This window comes from Callospermophilus lateralis, chromosome 3 (assembly GCF_048772815.1).
Source record: "Callospermophilus lateralis isolate mCalLat2 chromosome 3, mCalLat2.hap1, whole genome shotgun sequence".
In the NCBI taxonomy this organism is placed as follows: Eukaryota; Metazoa; Chordata; class Mammalia; order Rodentia; family Sciuridae; genus Callospermophilus; species Callospermophilus lateralis.
Window position 1 is genome coordinate 85,457,057 of NC_135307.1, and position 22,097 is coordinate 85,479,153.

The 22,097-nt window shown below is 40.5% G+C and overlaps 1 protein-coding gene across 2 annotated transcripts in view; it reads right to left on the reverse strand.

Annotated features, from left to right (window-relative positions):
- Nucleotides 1-22,097, reverse strand: part of Rasgrp1 (RAS guanyl releasing protein 1) — a 68,601-nt gene that overhangs the window by 29,390 nt on the left and 17,114 nt on the right. For both annotated transcript variants that reach the window (XM_076848478.1, XM_076848479.1), the window contains exon 3: nucleotides 3,583-3,688. In XM_076848478.1, the coding sequence (XP_076704593.1) occupies nucleotides 3,583-3,688 (106 nt within the window). The remainder of the gene's footprint in view (nucleotides 1-3,582; nucleotides 3,689-22,097) is intronic.

Below are 22,097 nucleotides of genomic sequence, written 5' to 3' on the forward strand. Positions count from 1 at the left end.
TTTTTAGGCATCTAAACTATTCAATGCATGTTTTAAAATCAATCTCTCTCTCTCTCTCTCTCTCTCACACACACACACACACACACACACACACACACAATGAAAAAGAGGAAACCATCTGAGTTTATTTAACTAAAAATTCTCTTACTTCCAGGTGAAAGAACAAGGAAACCAAGAGCGAAGGAAAACATCATTTTGCTGTCAGTGTTTAACCTTTCTATTACAGAGTCTTCTTTCATACTGCCTGTCTTAGAATCCTGTCTTCCAACCTAGCTTACTTTTTAAGCTAAGCAAAGCCTAGATATCTAAAAAGTTTGGGTATAAAGAGAAAAGTTATCCCAGTGCTTTGTGTCCATATGGTGCAACATTGATTGCACTCTATCATGAGACGGCAACTAGGCTCAGAGAAACAAAGGTGAGTAAGCCTTCGTCCCTGCCCTTGGGGGGCAATCTAGTATAGGGATGATTTGCAAATAGGTAAGTTTATATGCTTTAAAACATACTTCTATTGCTCTTAAAGTAATCTGTGATTTAATTAATTTTGCAGTACCCTTGCAACCTTTCATATTACTAACAACATTCAAGCCTCAGCAGCTAGACTCGGTTACTTATGGTTACTTGACACAGTCATTAGCCAGAGCGCACAGTATTACATGCAAAGCTTAGAGACAGAAGATCAGGTAGATACCTTTAGTTAGTTCACAGAATAAAAACACTTCACACTTTCTGCAGTCACAGATGAGAAGCTGAAAAGCTTCTAGGCAGATTACCTCTAGGCTAGAGGGAGACACACTTTGACTGCAGCAATACAAAACTAAAGTCAACGCAGTTAAATAGATTTTCAATCAAGAAGACTATCTTCAACCACCACAAGTATTTTTAAAAGAAGAGAAGGGCTGGAAAAGTCAAGGAAAGGCTCCACAGAGAAGGTCTTGAAAGGAAAACATTTAGCTAGGCAGAGGGAAAAACGGGTTTCCAGGCCCAGGCATCTCAGAGGCCCCTTAAATCTGGAGCATTGAGGAATCCAGGGTAGAGGGAAAGGGGCTCCTGGGAGAGCTGTAGGATGAGGCAGGGAGGGTGGATGGTGTCAGAGGCAAGATGCAGCAGGGAGTTGGGGCAGGCTCACACTGTGGAGGCATTTTGCAGGCAAGTTGAGGAGTCAGACATGAACCCTAGTAGTTGGCAGAGGCTCCAAAGCAACAGCCTGCCCAATTTGTTTTTAGGATGTGAGTTAATATCCAGGTGTGGATAATAACCAGACAGGAGAACCATAAAGATAAGAAGACCAGTAGGGGGCAGAGGTCTTGGATTGTGACAGTGGGGACCTGGACTGGGATGGTGGTATAGAAATGAAGGGACGAGAGCAGAAACAGGTCATTTCTGAAGCAGAAACCCTGGGACTGGGTGGCAGATTCTGTAGGAGGTGAAAAGCAGGGAGGAGTCAGGACTGTTCCTGATGCTTCTGGTTTTGGCAACTGGATGGATAATGACACCACCACCTGAAACTGAAAATGAAGATACTGGTGCCAGTGTGGAATATAATGAGACTGTGGGTAGTTGGGGGTGGTAGTAGTGAGCAAATGAACATATTAAGGTGTTTGGATATGTTAAGATTGAAGTGTAGGCACGAAAAACTAGTCCAGACCTTCAAAAAATGGCTTAGTTTACAGAAACATAAATTGGAAGAAGTCACCATCAGCACAGAACCACCATGGTGGACATCCTGGGGAGAAACCGCCCATGGAAAGGCAGTCAAGTGAATGAACACTGGGATGCTATCCTGGGATTAAAGTGGTGCTCAGAGAAGAGGCCAGATGAGATGCTGGAGAAGGCACCAGCCTAAAGACAGAGACCCAGGAAGGTCCTGTCCAGGAGCCCTGGGGGAGAGCTGAAGAGAGCTGAGGGTTGCAGGCACTGGTGATGCCTACTACTTCTGGAAGGTCAGTGTAAACAAGGATGGGAAAAAGGCCCCTGGGCTTAGCAATTGGGAGGTCACTGCACTGGTGACATCAGAGAAAAGTATGAGTCCTGGGGTAGGCGCCATGGTTGACTTACAGAGTGCGTAGGAGTAGACAGATTGAAGATAATGCAGACTGCTTTAAGACATTTCTGCATCAAATTTCTAACAATAGAATGAAGGGGTGGCAAGGTTAAGAGTTTAGTTTTTTAGGTTAAGGACACTTGAATGTGTGGCTCAGTTAATGGGCAGGTGCCCCTGAAGAGGCAAAGTTTGGAAGTACAGGAGGGAGATGAAATAACTCATAGGGTGATGGCAGGGCAGAGGGGGTCAACTCAAGGGCAGCACCCAGTGCATCCCGAGGGTGAGCACCCGGGGTACAATTTAGTTCAGAGGCTCTCAAACAAAATTTTAAGGAAGAGTACATAATCAGTGACACTGTTTACAATCACTCATGCATGGAGTCAATAAAAAGCAAACAGACTTTGAGTTGGTGTTACCGTGGTTTTAAAATTCTCTGCAGAGGAGGCTTCCCACTTATTACCTGCACCTCTCATTACGGGGACCTTTCCCAACAAACACTACACCCTTGGCACGCTCTTAGAAACACCACCTTTGAGATGAGAGATAAAAAAATTTCTGAGCACATTTAGAGGAGGGATTCAATTTGACCTTTTTGTTTTGTTTTGTTTTTTGATGGTGCTTAGGATTGAACCCAGGGCCTCATACATGCTAGGAAAGTACTCTACCATCAGGTACATCCTCAGACCTTTCAATTTTCATTTTTGAAATAGGGTCTTACTAAATTGCCCAGGCAGTAATCTACTTGCCTCAGCCTCCAGAGTCACTGGAGGCATGGGCCACTGCACACAGCAATTTTTAAGTTTTAGTATTTTTTTCTGTGTGTGGCAACATGAAATGGGGAATTAAAGCAATGAAGGATTACAGCAGCAGTCACAAGTCATGACTCAGTCCCAGGGGCTTGGGCCTCAGGTGCTAAACAGTCTCACCTCCTTTACAGCCTTTATTTCTTGGGGGCTACATCCCCCAGTGTCATTTGTGAGAAGGAGGAGGAGGTGGGTCCTTCTCTGCCCTGCTTGGTTCACACCCCACGGGAAGGCTAACATTCATCAGGGCTTGCTTGGTGCACAGTCAATGTCTCTGCCAGAAGCAAGAAGGCACCAGCAGATTCTCCAGATGCTCTTGCCTTGGGAAGCTTTCTTCAGAGCCTGGGAAGGCTGAGAACTGGGCAGGGAAGCCAGAAAGGAATGCATCATTTGAATCGTGCTGTTGTCCTTGTCAGTTTGTTCAGGATAAACATGAATTTTGACTACTCTACAGGAAAAGTAGTTTTTACTTGCAAGAGATACTGAAGGTGACCATGTTTGCACCTTTGACCACCCCCAGAGAAATCAGCATCAGTACCAGTATCCCACTCAATGCATGAATGAACATGATACACAAATGAATACATGAATGAATATGCACACACTCCATATAACAGGAGATGGACATTTCTCACTCAGGCTATTCCAAACCAAGCAAAATGAAAGCATGCTTCAAATCTCCAGCTACTTTTGGAATAGATCCCGTTCTGGCATTCCAGTCACTATGTTAAAGGATATAGGGTCATAACTTTTTGCAGCAGGTCCGCAGAGGAGATGATGATTCGGTGCATGGTCAGCATGACTTGCAACAGCTGGTTACTTCGACACAAGTTCCCATCTGCATCTGAAAATATAAAGAGCAGCATCTGAGTCAGGTCCAGTCAGGCATCTGGTGGACACCTGACACCCTCCTCTTCCACTGCTCTGGAAGCTGGCCAGAGCATGCCTCAGGCTCATCCCTCCTTCCTGGCTTTTCTCTCTTCCTGCTGTACTCTATTTTCTCCCAAGTGTCCATTTTGATGCTCATTAGTCCCCTTGCCCCAAAGATGATAAAATCTTGAAAAGGGGATAAAATCTACATCAATACACCCAAGTGTCTGTTGAAAGCAGAGGCAGTCCAGGTTTTGTGAGGCCTAAAGTTCACATGATGCAGGAGAAACCTCCCTAGGGTCATAATGAGAAAAGTTACAGTATAAATTGATTGTAATTAAAATACCTTACTTTCAAAACATTTTACAAAAATGTATGATCACATGAATAGGGCCCTCCCACAACCTTAGGAGTGAATCATGCAAATGAAGGGCCCTAGAATGAAAATTCTCCTAGTTTCATGGTTAATGTGCTGCTGGATTGAAATAAAGGAGACAGATTAGAAGCAAACATGACATTGGAAGGTTGTCAGTAGATTACAGGTATTCATGTTGATTTGTATTGAAGAGCTTGGTTAGCTGGGTTTTCCAAATCCCACCTGGTACAGATAATAAGATGCATTCTATACACCAGCAACGAACATAAAGATTCCCTTGAAGTGGCTTTCAAAACCTTTTCAACATTTGTGGTATGAAGTATCAGGGCCAGAGCTGATTACTTATTGCCATATCTACTCTCTGGTCTTTAGCATGAATCACATCACTGGGGCTCCCTTACCAGCTGGGTTCAGCCATTGGGATACAGGAGCAAGAGATGGGAGGGAAGTCAAAATATGTCTTTCTCATTTCCTCTCTGCCTTGACAGCACATCCTTGATAGTAGCTACATGCAATTGGATGAATAATCACATGGGTTGGCCCTTCCTTCATGACTACAGCTCTGGCTGGGATATCAAACTGTTTATCTCTTTGACCCTTAGTCTAAGGGTGGTAATGACTTAACTGTTGACAGTTTCTAATGCAACATCTTTTAATATTTCTTCATTTACAGAAATTAAGTGAATTCTATTCCTAGCCAGGAATTTGAATGGTTCAATGAAAAGCATCAAATGAAAGAATATACATGAATTGTTTGCCATCTGTATTGCTATTTAAAATATTGTATAGAGGTTAGGCCTGGTAATCATAGAAACTTGGGAGGCTGATGCAGAAGGATTGCAAGTTGGAAACCAGCCTGGGCAACTTTGAAAGACCCTATCTCATGATAAAAAATAAAAAAGGACTGGGGATGTAGCTCAGTGGTAGAGCACCTCTGGGTTCAATCCCCAGTAAACCCCAAGCCCCCACAAATACACTATAGAAAAGGGGTTGTCATTTTTATTTTCTTTCACATTTATCAAATTGTAAACAAAAGACATAAAACATTTGGGCCCAGAAGTTCTGATGCCTCAAATGAAACCTAAAGTCATAGTTCATTGAGAAAACACTGTAAACTGACAGGCTCCTCCCTCTCTACCGCCAAATCCACCAATTTACTGGTGCCCTTCCTACTGCCCTTTCCTTTACCATGGAAGACCTTTCATAATCCACTTGTATAGTGCTCCAGTCTCCTCTCCTCAAGGATGCTGGTGCTGCACCTGGCCACCTTCTCTCCTATAGTCCCAGTACTTTTCTCTCTACTGGTTTACTTCCACTGGCATTCCATGTGCCCCTGTATCTCCCACTTGAAACAAAATGAAATAAAAACAGAACCATAACTCTCCTCCTAGTCTCCAGCTTCCTCTGCAGCTTTCTGTTTCCTTTCAGCAAAAACTCACTGTCACTACTTTCTTACCTCCCGTTTTCTCTTCCATCATTCCATTGTGACTTATTCCATTCCATTATTCCATTAAATATTTTCTTTCTAAAGTTACCAATGCCAAAGGTTACTTCATTGCCAAATCCAAGAGTCATACCTCTGTTCATGTTACTTCATGATTCAATTGCATTCAACCCAAAAACACAACCCAAAGTTGACAACTCTCCTTCCTGGAACACTTTCTTCCCTTGGCTTCCATAACATCACATTCTCTCACTTCTCTCTCACGCTCTTCTTCTGTCTCCTCTTCCTCTGCTAAGCTCTTAAATGTCATCATGCTCTATGGCTTAGTCTTCCCACTTCTTTTTTTCTAACATTTAAAAAAATTGTTTAAACTTCTTAAATTTTAAATTTAAAAATCAACTTTTTTTTCTAGTGAAATCATCCAGTCCTATGACTGAAATACCAGCTCTATGCTGACAACTGCCCAACTTATATATCTTCAGCCATGACCACCGAATTAGTACGCCCAGCAGCCTACCTGGCAAATCCACTTGGAAGTGCAAGTTCAAACTTAACTCTCCCAGACAAAATCAGGACTTTCTCCTCCCAGTTCATTCCTCCTCCATTTGTCCTCATCTCTAGAAATGGCACAACCAACCATCTTTAGAGTTGCCCAACCTAAAAACCTGGGAGTCATGCTTCATTTCTCATTTTCCTCATATCTAATCCATCAGGAGGTCTTGATTTTACTTTCAAAATATATCTCTCTTGTCTCCATCCTTGCCATAACCCTCATTCAGCCACCATGATGCAATGAATTGACTTCCCTGCTTCTACTCTGGTTCACCTACAGTCCATTCTCCACACAGTAGCTAGAAGTGAGCTCCTGAAAACTATAAATCAGGTCATGTGCTTATATTAATATATGTTAACAAATTCCATTATATTTGGTATAAAACAAACCCCTTACTGTAGCCAGCAGAGCTTCACCTATTCTACCTCTTTTAATATTACCCACTTCATTTTTTTAACCACATTGCTCCTCTCCATGCATCTGTGTATACCTCATACTCCAAGCTTATTCCTACCTCATGGCCTTTGCATTTGCTATTCCCCTCCACATAGTCTTACTTCCCTTGATTCATTCATGTTATGTAAATCTCAATCATCACATCCCCAGAGAGGTCTTCCTTAAATTACCTCAGGTACCCATTCTCCTGCCTGAGTTTCTTCATAGCACTTATGTTCTAAAGTTATCTGGTTATTTTTTCTTTAATTTTTAATTCACAGAATTTCCAATAGAACACAAACTTCATGAAACCTAAGCCTTATCTGTTTTTTCCCACAACCTATTTCTAAAACCTAGAACAGTACCCACAATGGTATGCACTCTAGGCATGTGTTGAGTAGATGAGTGAACTCATTCATGGCTCTCTGGAAACTGAGTTTGCTTGTAATTAGTTATATCATTGACTGTGTATAATATACACACTTATTTTCTTCTCAGCCACAGTTTTCAAAAGAAACTCAAAATTACAATTTAGTAAAACATTTTAATGAAATATACATGGTTATAGCTGTGTAAATCTTCCATTAATTCTTGTGTACTTATACTCTGGTGAGGTACGTCTAGCATTGTTTTCTCTGTTTTCTGGCCCACATAATTTCTGTGATAATTGTCTCTTGCCACAAAATACTGCAAAACAAACTATGCCAAAATTCAGTAACTTAAAATAGCAACCATTTATTTTTGCTGAAGTGTCTCAGTTGGGGGGCAAGTGATACAGGCTGGGCTTTGCTGGCGCACTACTCCACATGTCTCCCAGCTTCCTTGGAGCAGCAGCCTATCAGGGGCAGGTTCTTCTCATGATGGAAGGCACTGAAGGGTAACTAGAAATATCCAAGGCCTCTTGAACTTAGTCTTGGAAGTGGAATGCTGTCATTTCTGCCTCATTCTGTTGGCTAAAGTAAGTCATATTTCTGAATCTAAAGTTGAAGGGAGGGAACCTCAAAGTCACATGGAAGATATCAGGCACAGGGAAGGTAAAAAAAAAAAAAATTGGTGGCAAGCATGCAATCAAACCCCCATAGCTACAGAGGGGTAACTTCTTCTTCTTTTTTTTTTTTTTAAGAGAGAGTGAGAGAGAGAATTGAGAGAGAGAGTGAGAATTTTTTAATATTTATTTTTTAGTTTTCGGTGGACACAACATCTTTGTTTGTATGTGGTGCTGAGAATCGAACCTGGGCCGCATGCATGCCAGGCAAGCGCGCTACCGCTTGAGCCACATCCCCAGCCCCAGAGGGGTAACTTCTTAATGCAGCATTTGACAATAGTTTTTACAATGTGGACCTCTTCACAGAGATGGCAGTATTTATATTCCTGCATAGTGAAACTGCAATATGCAATACACTTAAAGGTATGCATTAGAATGTTCCCATGTGCTCCATGCGCTATGGACACAGGCCCAAGCTTGGTAAGTATGGACAGCACTCAAGACTTGCTATCTCATTTTCCCTTTGTGGCTGACTATAGTACTTAAGAGGAGGCATGACACTTAATAAGCATTGCTGTCATTCACATAGCAATTATCATTACTGAAGCCCTACTTAATGCCAGGGGCTATGCTAAGGACTTTAACAATGTTATTTATAATTCTCAGAAGACCCTGCAATGTTGGCATTATTCACTGTTTACAGCTAAAGAAATTAAGGCATAGTGAGGTTAGGAAAGGGACAATGAATGGCAGAGTTAGGATTTAGCCCCTAGGTCTGTTTGATTCCAGAACCCCTGCTCTTTCCATCACACCTGGTTGCAATCTGCAGGCCATCTGTTGGGAGAGGGAGCCAAGAATTAAATGGGAGGCTAATGAGGCTAAGAACTCTTCCAGTCCTTATGACTATAAGAGATGCCATGAGGATCCTGGGTTGGAGCCAAGGCACACTTGGCAGAGTGGCCTTTATATTCTGGTGAATTCTTGAAAACTCTTGAAAGCTTTGGTCACTTGGTCCTGATCTTGAAAGTTGCCTTTAGGAGGAGAACCCAGGTGGCCATGCCTAAGAGTCACAATTGTTCACACTTTACCTTTACCTTGTGCCTCTTCAAGAGTTCCAGTGACGTTCCCACACTGCAGCTTGTGAGTCCTACCATGTTCTCTGTGGGGGTGAGTGCTGGCAAACGTTAAGACCAGAGGGGATGACTCACTCCACAAGAGGAGGCAGAGATGGGGTGAGGGAAAGAGCAAGGAGTCTTTCCACGGCTAGTCAGGAGCTCCACTGCCTCTCCCTCCTCGGTTCTTTTTCAACAAGAAAACAGCCCAGTGTAGTCACTTGCCCTCATTCCCACCACCATCTCTTCCCCATGTGACCATCAAATGCCAGATGAGCTTATCAAGGTTGCATTCCTTTCCCACCCTCATCCCATACAGTGCACACCTCTTCCCTTTGAGAATCACCTCCCTTTGAAAGACACATTTTCCAAATGGTGGTCAAGATGGAATCTACCTTCTGGGCTGCTGGAATACACACACACGCGCGCACACACACACACACACACACACACATATATAATTTCTGTAAGCTGATTTAAATATTTCAAGGAATTATTCTATTTTGTTTTCATCTTTAGGCTTTTAAAAATGCAGGGTGTCATACTAAAAATTCTAATAAGTAAAATGTGCAATGCATAATAAAATGTGCATATTTTTTCATTACCATCTGTTCTCCTTATACATTCAGAGAAAGACTTCTTTAAAGGGTTGAAACCTCAGTGAGGTACAAACTGTCAATCCTACATACTCTACCACTTGACTTAGGGAATAATGTATGCTGCTAGAGAAGTATACTAATTAAAGACGCCTAACCTGTGGACCATTTGCTCAACAGAACAAACAGAAAAGCCATGTGAGATTCTTTTGTCTATGAGTCAACAACCAATTTTCCACCATTAGTCCTAGTGCTGGCAGTAGCTGTGCTTTATGGAATCACAGATTCTTAGGGAGAAAAAGACAATCCATTACCTTTACTTTCTATCTCAGGCATTATTTCCTCCTGAAAGCATCATTGGGAAGTGATACCTACCTAACCTCTACCTACATCCTTCCAACGAGAGGAAAGAATTTCCTAACTATTCTGTGTGGCAACTTTTCATTCTACTTCAATTAACAAGATTGTGGGGGAGGCAGAGACTTTGGTTCAGTGGCATAGCAATGAATTGAGGCCCTGAGTTTGATCCTTAGTACCACACACAAACACAATTTTTTTTGGTACTATTATTCAATATGGATAAGGAAGCTACCCTGTGGAAAGCACTGACATAGGCACTAAAGAAGGTCTGATGAGCTGTAAGAAACCCTTGTCCTTGAGGAGCACACAATCTAGTTGAGGATTTAACCACACACTCAAGACGCCTAATATTACCAAATAGGAAACATTAAGCAGGAACCCCATGGAGACCCAGCTATAAGATGGTAAGTTAAGAGGGAGAGCCATCCAATTCAGATATGATGGTTTGGGAAGGATATCAGGTGACCTTGGCCAGGAGACCTGCAACTTCAAGATTCAAAAGACCATTTATTCAATCTGTCTCTAAACCCCACCAACTTCTTGCTTGCTTGCTTTTTTTTTTTTTTTTCCTGACGTAATAAATAAACTGCTTGCTTCAGAGAGATGAACTGCTCCTGGACGATCAGAATCCTGTGAGTGAAAACCAGCCAAGGGTTACATACCACATCCTGCCTCTTTCTGACAAGAGCTGGGGGGACTTTGCTACAGTGAGATGAGTCTGGGGGATGAGATGGAAATGCCATGCTGCCAAATGGACATAAATGAAAACAAACAGCCAACACCAGAGAGGAACTCTAGAACAGTCTTTTCTTCCCCCTTTGTTTTGGTTTCCATGGAAATCTCTTGATGTGTAAAGGGATGTTGAGTGTACCAAAGGCAAAATGTCAGAAACTAGTACTCTGAGGGTAGGGAAGCCGTCAGCACTGAGGGCATAACATGACGTACCAGACGGGTTGCAACCAGGCCCTGAAAATGATAATGGAAAAACGAGGACCAGAAGACCATGCAGGCAGAGCTGAAGCTGCTCATGGAAGTCACAACCTCCAGAAAGGGTAGACTGGAGGAAATGTTCCAGAGACATAAAACCCACCCCACAGCAAGACTATAACATGTGTTAAACCCTATTTGGAGAGTGTGCAAAAACTGGTGAGTGGAAAATAGATTACTGGTTTTTGTTGTTGTTTGTTATTTTTTAGTGCTGACAGTTGCAACTGAGGCAGCAGATGCACATGAAGGAAGAAGGAGGCGATGCCCACTCTGAGCTCAATAGCTTCTAATCCCTAAGCAGTTTATAACATAACCAATGCCACTTTGATTTTTTTTTTAAATCCTCTGTCCCCGAAGAGGAGAACAAGCAGGGGAAAGCAAGTGATTTGCCAAGGATCAGGACTCACTTCTCAGGGCAAGTATGAGAATAGTCAGTATGGTTGCTACCAGCAGCATGCTTGTAAAAGTAACAAACAAGAAAGATGGGGAATGGTCTATATAGGGTTTGCATATTTCTGTGGTACAAATGCTCCCATATGGTCAATCTCAGCTACCATAATGAAATCACTGAACATGGAGTGGGGAAGAAATGCTTGCAGTCATCTCTGGAGACAGCTGTGGGTGACCTCCAATGTGCACCTACCTCTATAAGTTCATCAGCAGATCTGAGGTCACAGTGCTGCTGTTTGCTGGGCTTCCTTTGTATCCCTTCCCACACCGTCTCCTGCTCCACAGGATGACCATGAGCTCAATGTTAAGGATGAAAAAAATCTCTGGTGAGACCCTAACCCTCAAACCTACCACTTTTCATGAAATCAACACAAGGAAGCTATTGGCATCATTTAGATGGGTCACTAGTATCCAAAGAGTCCATTAGCCAGTGGCCAGTGGGAAGATGCCAGGTGCCCTGGGCTCTCAGTGCCCTGCACAGCCAGCAAAAGTGCTCTCCACTCTTATAGTCAAATCACCACCAACAGAAATGTTCTTCCCTGGCATGGCTTTCCTTCTGAGGCATGAAACTCTATGTAAAGTATGACCTAGATTTCCTGGATGAGTGATTGCAATCTGTAAATGTCTAAGCAAGTACATGAATTGCCTAAAGTGAGAAAGAGCTTTTAGCTGTATTACCTCTGCTGAGCAAGACAGCCAGTTTCCCTGGGGAACTGCTGCCTCGATCTGGATCTGTCATGTTGGAGGAATCTGCAGTCTGAGAAGTCATGAGGGAAGCTGTTCTTTTTAATTCTGCAAAGTGGACACAGTTCTGTGGGTGGGGCTGAGGCTTAGAACTAAAGATGAGGCCTGGGAGGAGACATGATAGGTCTTGGGCACACCCAGTGAGCCAACCTGGGACAACACTGGGGCTACAGACTTTAAGTCACTGTCAAAATGTAGTGCCAACTTCTGCTTTCCCCAGTGTCCATCCAACTCTCTGGGACAACCAAATTATCTGGCTGCAATGTTATGCTGCAATGTGGTTCTTTGGTGAACTGCTGTCAAGGCGGTCTACTTGGCTCACACACAGGGAACATTCCCACTGCAGTGTCATAGGAAATGTACCTGGCAAGGGGAAAAGCAGAAGCAAGGTTCTGTCCCAGCTTCCCAGAGGGACATAGAGCTGCTGGCACATGGCTGGGAGGGAGGACAGCAAAGGCCAGGGAACCCAAAGAAAAAGAGACAAATTGAAAAGAAAATCTGGGACACACTCATACCTTACTCATTGGAATTTATTCCTAGCATTTCACTCTTGTCTATTAAATTCTGGGCCCTTTTGTCAAATCTTTGGACAGACACTAAGGAACAACTTGGGGTGAAATTGAGAATCATGGGTTAGCCAAGTCCTCAGCCTTCTTCAGAAAAATTTTCTGAATGTGTGATTTTGATCCTATCAGATCTGCAAGCCTAAAGAATAGATAGTCTCAATCAGTGCATGACAGCATTGTAGCAGGGTATGCTGATATAAAATGGCAATATACTGATTACAGCCCAACCACCAAATATACTTACGACCACAGAAATTGTTCTTTGCTTATGATTCTCTGCAATAAATAGTTCTATTATATATATATATATATATATATATGTGTGTGTGTGTGTGTGTGTGTGTGTGTGTGTGTGTGTATCTCAACACCATGCATGGAGAAGTCACTGAGCAAAGTCTTTTGCAGTCAGACAGAAAATAGTCTGAGGTGTCCCTTACTCTTCTTTGGTTGGAGTTTGATTGATTAGATTAAATGTATTACAATGCTTGATAAACTGTAGAGCACTATAACAGTGATAAATTGCTGTTTCTCTTAATGGGATTTAAAACATCTTGTCTTTTTCTTTGCTCCTGATGGTCCTTGGCTATCCTGAGTGGGACTATGATTTTTTTTTTCTTTTGTCAAACACTTCACTGTAAACACAATCCAAAGAGCTGCTGTCCACTGTGGTTTGTCAAACCATCTGTAATTGGACTTGGACTTGGGTTCCCCTCAAACATGGTCTCACTCCATAGCAGTTGGCTGATGGCCTTCCAAGCTTCCTTCCCATCCTAGCTTTTAAGTGTATCCTCCTCTGGGATCCTCAAAAGGATTTTTTGTTGTTTACAGAGGTGCTGGAGAGAAACCCACATGAGGGTGTAGGGAGAGAACTGCAAGGGAGGGTGAGGAATCTCTTTATCTCTGAAGAAAGGAAGAAACTGGCTCTACTCAGCAGTCAAAAGTCAAATAAGAAAGTGTTTCAAAACATCCCAATGGTGAACTGATGGTGTGTTATGACGGTCTTACAGAAATTGCTAAAAGGCAACACTGAAATTCCCAAGGTTGTTGCCAACTGGAAGATGGAAGAGACCAGGAGAAATAATGGTCTTGTTGGAGAAAAGGCAGAATCTAACCAGAAGAAATGAGCTACAGTTACAGTCTTGCTGCTGCTCTCAATCTTTTTGCTAACATTTGGGGGGCATTTCCTGTGTAGCAGTCACTATTCCAAGATTTTGTATATATTAACCATATCGTTGGCATCTGTTAGATGAAAAAACTCAAGTAGGGTCACTTGCCCAAGTTAACACAGTTATTAAGTGGCAGACCAGGATTGAGTCTGACAGGCCACCTGGCCCCAGGATGACCCTGATCATTGCTGAGCCTGTGTGCTCACTTGCAGAAGGACAGTTTGGTGATGTCTCAGCCCTGGCTTCCCAGCAAAGAGGTAATCAGGAGATCAGTCTAGAAGAAAGAATGTTGATATCTTTTGGGGCGAACAAAGTTCTGAGCTGAGTTCAAACCACTGTGATGTCTCATTGATTTGTGGGTGTCAAGTATCTAGATGGCTTGACAGTTGTCACGTAGGCACATGAAACTCTCACTGTGCTGTTGAAATACCACCAACCTACATTTATTAGTGCTTTGTGGACAACCACTCTCTCCTTGTATATTGTCTCCACTGAGCTTCACAACTTTGAGATAGGTATTGTTTTTATTATTTATAGGTGAGGAACCAGAGAAGAAGGCAATGTGACCTGCCTGAAGTCACATATTTGCTAAGTGACAGGATGGGGACTTAAGTTCTGCTCTTTTGACTTAAGCCTTACCCTTTCTACCATATCCCACTGCTTCTCAGCCTGAAAGCTGTGAAGACAAAAAGCACATCCTGTGCTCAGCACTTGAGTCTAGAGCGAGCCTACATGCTAAATGAGCACACTAGCAATGGTCACCACCAGAATGTAGCATCAGCCACGTTACAGATATTCTAATTTTTACTACAACACTGCATGGTAAATGTTTTCTTCATTTAGCACAAGAAGAAACAGACTCAAGAGAAGTAAAAATAAGTTGTCACTGGTCCCACAGCTGGAAAGTAGCTAGAAAGGGCTGCACATTTTGTCCTTTTTTGTTTATCATTCTGGTTTTAGGTTTTTATTTTATTCATGTCTATGATAATTATGCAATGCCTCTTATGAGGGAATCCTTCAAAGGTAAGGGAAAAGGTTGTTTACTTTCTGTTGATTCCCTGCAATCTCTAGGGCCCTGCCATACGTACCATACTGGGACCGTTTCCTTCATTTAAATCAAAGAATGTAGGAACAGATATAGACTGACAACTGCCAATAAACACAAAATAGTAAGGGCACACTTAATATAAGGAAAGAGTTACATGGCTTTGGGAGGGACAAGGAGCTAAGGATTTGTGTCCCTAGCATATGGAGATGGAGGGGCTACAAGGAGGCGATGGTAACAAACATCAGTATTTTAAGAAACAAAAAGGTAAAAAGGGGAGAAAAGAAACTCTAAAGACAAAGCAGGAACTAATATTCAGACTCTTCTATAATCTATGTTAATGTCACTGGAATTTAATTCCATTTAAAGACCTAGGCAGGGCCGCCCCTTGCCATTTGGTAAAAACCAGGTGAATCTGAGACTCCCAGATACCTTTAAGAATCCTGAATTTTGTGGTCACTATGCCATAAAATGGCATGAATTTCTCGTGAAGGAGGTATCCTCACATGAGAAAAATTTATACTAACATTAAAAAAGAACTTTGTAAGCTTTTCAGATTTTCCCAGTTTGCCAGTGTAGTGGTGTATGTCTGTAATTCCAGCGGCTTGGGAGGCTGAGGCATGAGGATGGAATTCAAAGCTAGTCTCAGTAACTTAGCAAGACCCTGTCTCAAAATTCAAAATAAATAAATAAATAAGAGCTGGGGATGTGGCTCAGTGGTTAAGTACCCTTGGGCTCCATCACTAGTACAAAAAAAAAAAAAAAAAAAAAAAAATCCCAGATCTTATTAATGAAAACATATTATTTTCCAGGCCTAAAATGGTAAGGGGCCATGCTTGAAGAAGCTGATGTTATGCATCTTTGAAGGATCTAACAGGTTAATTCCAAGATTTCTCACATTAGTGGTATCCTCATTAATTGCTCAATAAGACCTTGGTTTGTTCCTGGACCCTGTTCTGAGAGAAGCAGAGCAGTGGTCAAGGCGATGAGGTCAGTGGACCAACCCCAAATGTGGGTGCTAGAAATGCCACTAAACAATTCTGACTTACATTTGCATAACACTTTCACATGCATTATCTCATTTGACTAGCGCAGTTGTCTTGTGAGGTAGGTAGGGACTATATCCATTTTACAGATGCAAAAGGCACAAAGACAGGGCTGATACTGTCCAACTGGCATTTTTTTCAGATTGATGGGGACCAATTTGGTACCAGTTATTAAATATTTTGAATATCACCACTGGATAAATAACTTGCCCATGGATAATACCAGCACCAAATGGCAGAGCTGGAGTTCCAGGTTTGGATTTTCTTATTACAAGCCCAGAGCTCTTTGTTAAATAAATAAATAATAATAATAATAATAATAATAATAATAATAATATGATAGAGTCTGGGGGCCGCAGACCTAACAAGGATCCTGTCCCAGGAAATGTCAGAAATCTACAGGCAATAATTCAAACAGGATACAGTAAAGGCCTGGAAGAAGGCCCAAAAAAACCGTATTTGACAAGAAAACATGGCTAACCCTTCATGAAGAGGACGGTATTTGAGGTAGGCCCTAGAGGAGGGTCAGATTTTGATAGAGTAACACAATGGTAAGGGTTGTGCGGGGTCAGGCAAGAAATGATTTCTAGGTTTAGAAATGACAGTTAAAAATATATTTGGGAAAGGATGTGAGGTTCAGTTTGGTTAAATTAGAAAACTCTATATGTAGGGAGAGACATGAGGAGAGGTAGATCAGGGTCAGGACTGGAGAGCTTACACACTAGACTGAGGAATTGCCCTTACTCTGATTTTTGTTTTAAAACTGCAAAAGCACTGATTTAAAAACATGGGGAAAAAATAGAACTTCAAAAGCAGATGGACCACTGAGAGAGGAAAGCAGGCTCTCTGAGCCAGCATCTGCTACTGACGGGTTGTTCTACCTTATGACCTGAGACCTAAGGGCTCTTTTCAAGGTAGGTCATTTCCAGAGAACCTGGAACTTGATTTCGATTTCCACATATATATTTTTCTCTAATTGCACAGCCACAGCCACCCTGAGGGGGCTAGAAAGTACACGTGTCCAGGCATGCACGTGCTGCTCCAGTGAGGTCACAAAGAAGGAGGAAAACAAAGGGTGGCTTTTGCTGAACTTGACTAATTTTGTTGTTATTTAGGAAAAGATGCCACTTGCAGTTACCATTTTTCCTCCCTCACCTTACCTGTATTAGCATCTTAACCATCATGTTCTTTCCTGTCCACATCCTTCTCTGCTTCCTTGAGAAGCTGAGGAATCATAAAGGAAGGACATCCATGGTGACAGAGATTCAAAGACCCGAGGGCTTCCACCATCTGTCACCTGGATGCTGATGGAAGAAATCCAGACCCCCTAAGTGTATTAGAATTCAGCAAGAACAAGGCTTAAAGTTGGCAAGGCTTTGGCCTCACCTGCTTGGGCAAGTGGGGTAAATATGGTTATTTCACCTTCAGTTCTTCATAAGTACAAGCTGGCACATCTACCCCTGATCCACAGAAAGTGACTACTACCATTTAGTCAGTCAGGACAGGTCTTGAGCAGATTGTAAAGTACGTAAGCACTTGGAAGCTTTCTCCACTTGGGTTTTTCTCTTGCCTTCTACCTTTCAGTACTGTGAAACACTTGGTCACCTTTGCAAACCATAGGAAAGATCCGCTAATATGAGAAGACAGCATAGTAATGAGTAAAATTTGGCTTAAGTGGGTGATTTTTTTTCTTTCTATTGAAGAGGCCTTAATATAATATTCTGCTAGTATTCACCCTTTGGAGAGTTTTAGGAGAAGAATCAATTTTTTTTCCTCTTATAATGAATAACAGGTTCAACTTATTCAGCAGTATATGAATATCTTAAACCTGACTGATTTCCAAGACCTCTTGAGTACCTCAGAAACAAAAAACCAACAATAAACTGCCAAACATATTCCAATGCCTTGCCTGAGATCTACTATATCAGGATACCAGAGATGGAGCATAGAATTTGCATTTTAGAAAGTTCTTTAGGAATCTGATGATCAGTCAAGATCTATTAGGCTGATTTAGACTATTTCGTTCACTCCTTGCCTGGGGTAGGTTCTATAAACTACTAAATGACCCCATGAAGACCCTTCCAATTTCAGAAGTCAGTGGTAAGGCTTCTTAGCTGATTTCAGGGCTAATGGAAGTGAAGTGCTTAAATACGTGACATTGTAGACTTGGTTGACAATATATGTGGATTTGTTTTTGAATTTACTATTCTGTTCCCAATTAAACTATAGCTTTATAGTAAGTCTTGAAAACAAGAAGTGTAAATTTTTCAGCTTCATTCTTTTTCAAAATTGTTCTAGCTATTCTAGGTCCTTTCCTTCCCATATAAGCTGTAGTTACATTGTCTGAATTTCTAGTTGTTTTCCTCCTTCCTAGTGTTTGCTAAGATAATGACCTGCCTTCAACTTTAATCATCTTTTTTTTTTTAATTTTAGCATTCAGTATAGTATTACATCCATCAAAATGAAATTTTATTTTCCATATACTTTGTTTTTCAGTACAAAATTTAAAAAAATTTACTTGTAATGAACATGATACCTTATTTTATTTAGTTATTTTTATGTGGTGCTGAGGATGGAACCCAGAGCTTCACGCGTGCAAGATGAGCACTCTACCACTGAGCCACAACCCCAGCCCTCAGTTCAAAAATTTTGTTTTGGTTCCTTTTATTGTTTCCATTTCTCTGTTGAAGTTACCCATGTGTTCATCTTACTTTCAATCCTCCAATGCATTTACTATAGCTGTTTTAAATTCTTTGTCCAGTATTTCCAACATTTGTGTCATCTCTGAGTTCATTTATATTAACCTTTTTCTTTTGGTTATCAATCACATTTTCCTGCTTCTTCTTATGCCTTGAAATTTTTTATTGAATGCTGGGCACTGTGAGCATGATATTGAGAATTTGGATTATGTTCCTTTATAGAGATATTTAAGTTATTAGAGTCATAGATTTCTCTTTTTAAAATACATTTTTTAGTTGTCAATGGACCTTAATTTTACTTATTTATATCTGGTACTGAGAATTGAACCCAGTGTCTCACACATGCTAGGCAGGCACTCTACCACTGAGCTACAACCCCAGCCCAGTAAATAGCTCTTTCCAAGCTTAGAGTTAGGCTTTTTTTAGGGTGGGACAAGAGTAGTATTTATTCTAGGGCTAAAGCAGCTCAACTTCTATATTATAGTCTTTTCTACATCCCATTTGAAAGCGCAAAGCATAATGTCTCTCAACTCTCTGGTAGGAACTATACCATTTCCCTTCTATGCTAACTTCTTTGACTCACATGCCCCCAGTAACTGTTTAAGTGTCATGGATTGATATTCATGAATAGTTTAGTATTTGGTTGAAGACTAAAGGAGATCCCATCTCTCCTCTATGTCTTTCCACAAATTCCTGACATCCTAGAACCCCTGAATACGACCTCTGCTTTCTCTTTGAGGCAACATGGTACTCCCTGGGCTCCAGTTCCTAAATCATGATTTGTAAAGCACTTCCAGGTAGAAAGCTAAGGTGAGTTTTGAATTCACTTCATGTGCTTCCATTTTATCCACAGTCACAAAGTCTGTTGCATTTTCTAATACCTAAAAATGGATGTTTCACGTATTTTGTCAAGTTTGAGAGTTGTTTATAGGAGGAAAATAATTTTAATACTTAATATTCCATTATGATCAAAATCTAAGTTCCTGTTCTGATGTTTAATACCTTTATAAATGGGAAATCCATTTTTTTATCCGTTCATCTGTTGAAGGAAATCTAGGTTGTTTCTATAGTTTGGTTATTATGAGTTGAACTGCTATAAACATTGATGTGGCTGCATCACTGTATGCTGATTTTAAGTCCTTTGGGTATAAACCAAGGAGTGGGATAGATGGGTTAAATGGTGGTTCCATTCCAAGTTTTCTGAGAATCTCCATACTACTTTCCATAATTGTTGTACCAATTTGCAGTCCCACCAGCAATATATGAGTGTATCTTTTCCCCCACATTCTCACCAACATTTATTGTTCTTATATTCTTGATAATTGACATTCTGACTGGAGTGAGATGAAATCTTAGAGTCGTTTTGATTTGCATTTCTCTAATTTCTAGAGATGTTGAACTTTTTTTTCATGTATTTGTTGATTGATTGTTTTTCTTTTTTGTGAAATGTCTATTCAGTTCTTTAGTCCATTTATTGATTGAGTTATTTGTCCTTCAACAGATGAATGAATAAAGACAATGTGGTATATATACACATTTTGGCTTATTTTGCTTAGCATGATAGAGAACATCCCCAAAAACCAAAGGTGGAATGTTTTCTCTGATATGAGAATGCTAATTCACAATGGGGGACAAGTGCTACAGAAGAATAGAGGTACTTTGGATTAGGTAGAGGGGAGTGAAAGGAGGGGAGGGGCATGGAGATAGGAAGGATAGTAGAATGAATCTGACATTATTACCTTATGTACATATATGACTACATGACTGGTATGATTCTACATCATGTACAACCAGAAGAATGAGAAATCATACTCCATTTATGTATGATGTGTCAAAATGTATTCTGAGGTCATACATAACTAATTAGAACAAATTTTAAAAAATAAATAAATGGGAAGTCCAAGTTCTTTGTCAAATTTAAATGCACTTATTCTTTATATGTCCTCTTGGAGGTAATAACTCATTAGTAGCTCTTCTATACTTCACACTAACAAGACATACATAAGCTTAATGTTATTAAGACAAAGAAGAGAAATCCACCTGTCTTCTTATTAGGTTCTGTCATTTTATATTCTCATAGATTGTATTATGGTGTCATTTCTTAATTGTTTACCCCCTCTGTACTTTCTACAATCTTTCTATTCTTACCTTAAAACTCAAACTCAATTGCACACTGCACTCTAGTGTTTGGCTGGCTCTTGGTGCAACAGAGAGATGTTTTCTGAGCCCAGCATATAAGCCTTCCTTTGGGAAGTATTCCTTCCATAAATTCCAATGCTGCATTTTTAAGTTTCACCCCTGTGACCACAGTAGATTGGTTTAAGTGGTAGTCACCTGGTCCAATTGGAATCAAAGTTCTTTCCTGGATTTTTTTCCCAGTGAATTTGAGAGAAAAACATATTAAATCTTTAAAGGCAAGAAATTCATGATAGTACCATGTTTCTTGTCCATGGAGGAAAGAAATTTTCTATGAAAGAGAATGATTAGCTGACAAGCAGAAGGGTATGTGTTAGGTGGGAAGAGGCGAAAGAAGTCAGTGAAAAAACATGCAGGAGTCTCCTAATGATAGTGTAGTCCCTGATATCAGATGATCCCAAGACTTACATACAGGCATCCTGTACTGTACTCTTCTTATGCTTTATATGAAATACCCCATATTCCTTCTAATAAATTTCATAAAACAGTTCATGTCGGATTTTTGTCATGGTCTGGATTAATATTTTGAAAAATGAGAAACTTTTTGGGTCTCATTTATTGAACAACAAATTAATATATCTCAAATTTTTGTAAAAACCTAAATTATAATACGACCTAATAAGCTCACACCTACTAAGCTCACAGCCATTCTAACCAGATATTTCCATCTAGTATTTCCACAGTGTGATTTTGGATCTTATGACATTTTGCATTATTAATCTGAGGTAGTAATATACTAACATTCAATAAATCTATAGTAATAATGATTGATGCCACTTTTGAGTAACACTGTGTAATGTAGTAATGATAACATTTTATATCAATTCTTTCTTTTTGCAGTGCTAGAGATTGATCCCCAAGGTCTTGCACATGCTAGGCAAGCTCTCTGCCACTGAGCTACGTATTCAGCCCAATCCTTTTAAACTTTCTATTTTACAACAATCCAGGGAATTATGTAATAGCTTTTTGTTGATAGAATTTGAGTGTCAAAAACATTAAGAAACTTGCTAAGGGCACAAAATTACTGTGTTCCAGGGTTAGGACTGGACCTCACAATATAATGAGGGAAATACTCCCTTAACATGGAAATTCTATTTCTATAAATACAATTTCAGATTACTTAACTTTTTCGAAGATGTATGACACTACCAGCTCATATTAAATTTATAATACACTAAAAACCCTTAGTATTTATTGTAAGAACTACAATTAATCCAGTTTCCCCCCATCAGAATTTATAAGCAGCAATATTTTTAAACTTCAAGTGCAAGACTTCATTTACTCCTATTGAAATCTAGATTCTTTGTTCTACATTATTGATCTTACTGAATTTTGATTTTCATATAAGGTATTTACTATTGACAGCAGTGCATGTAACAAAAACATGAACTGTGTTTAAGTCTGATGAAAATATCCAGAGCTACTTATACACATGGTTATATATATGACCCTACAGAATGACATGTGTCCATCTCATATCCATAAAGGTATATTGTGAGTATGACTATTAACCAGTTTGGAATATGTTTGGATTTTTATCTAGCTTGTACTTGCTCATTTAATATTTACTGAGCCCTTACTTTTTGACTTTGGAACAGAGCCTGTCAGTGGCATTCACATGCT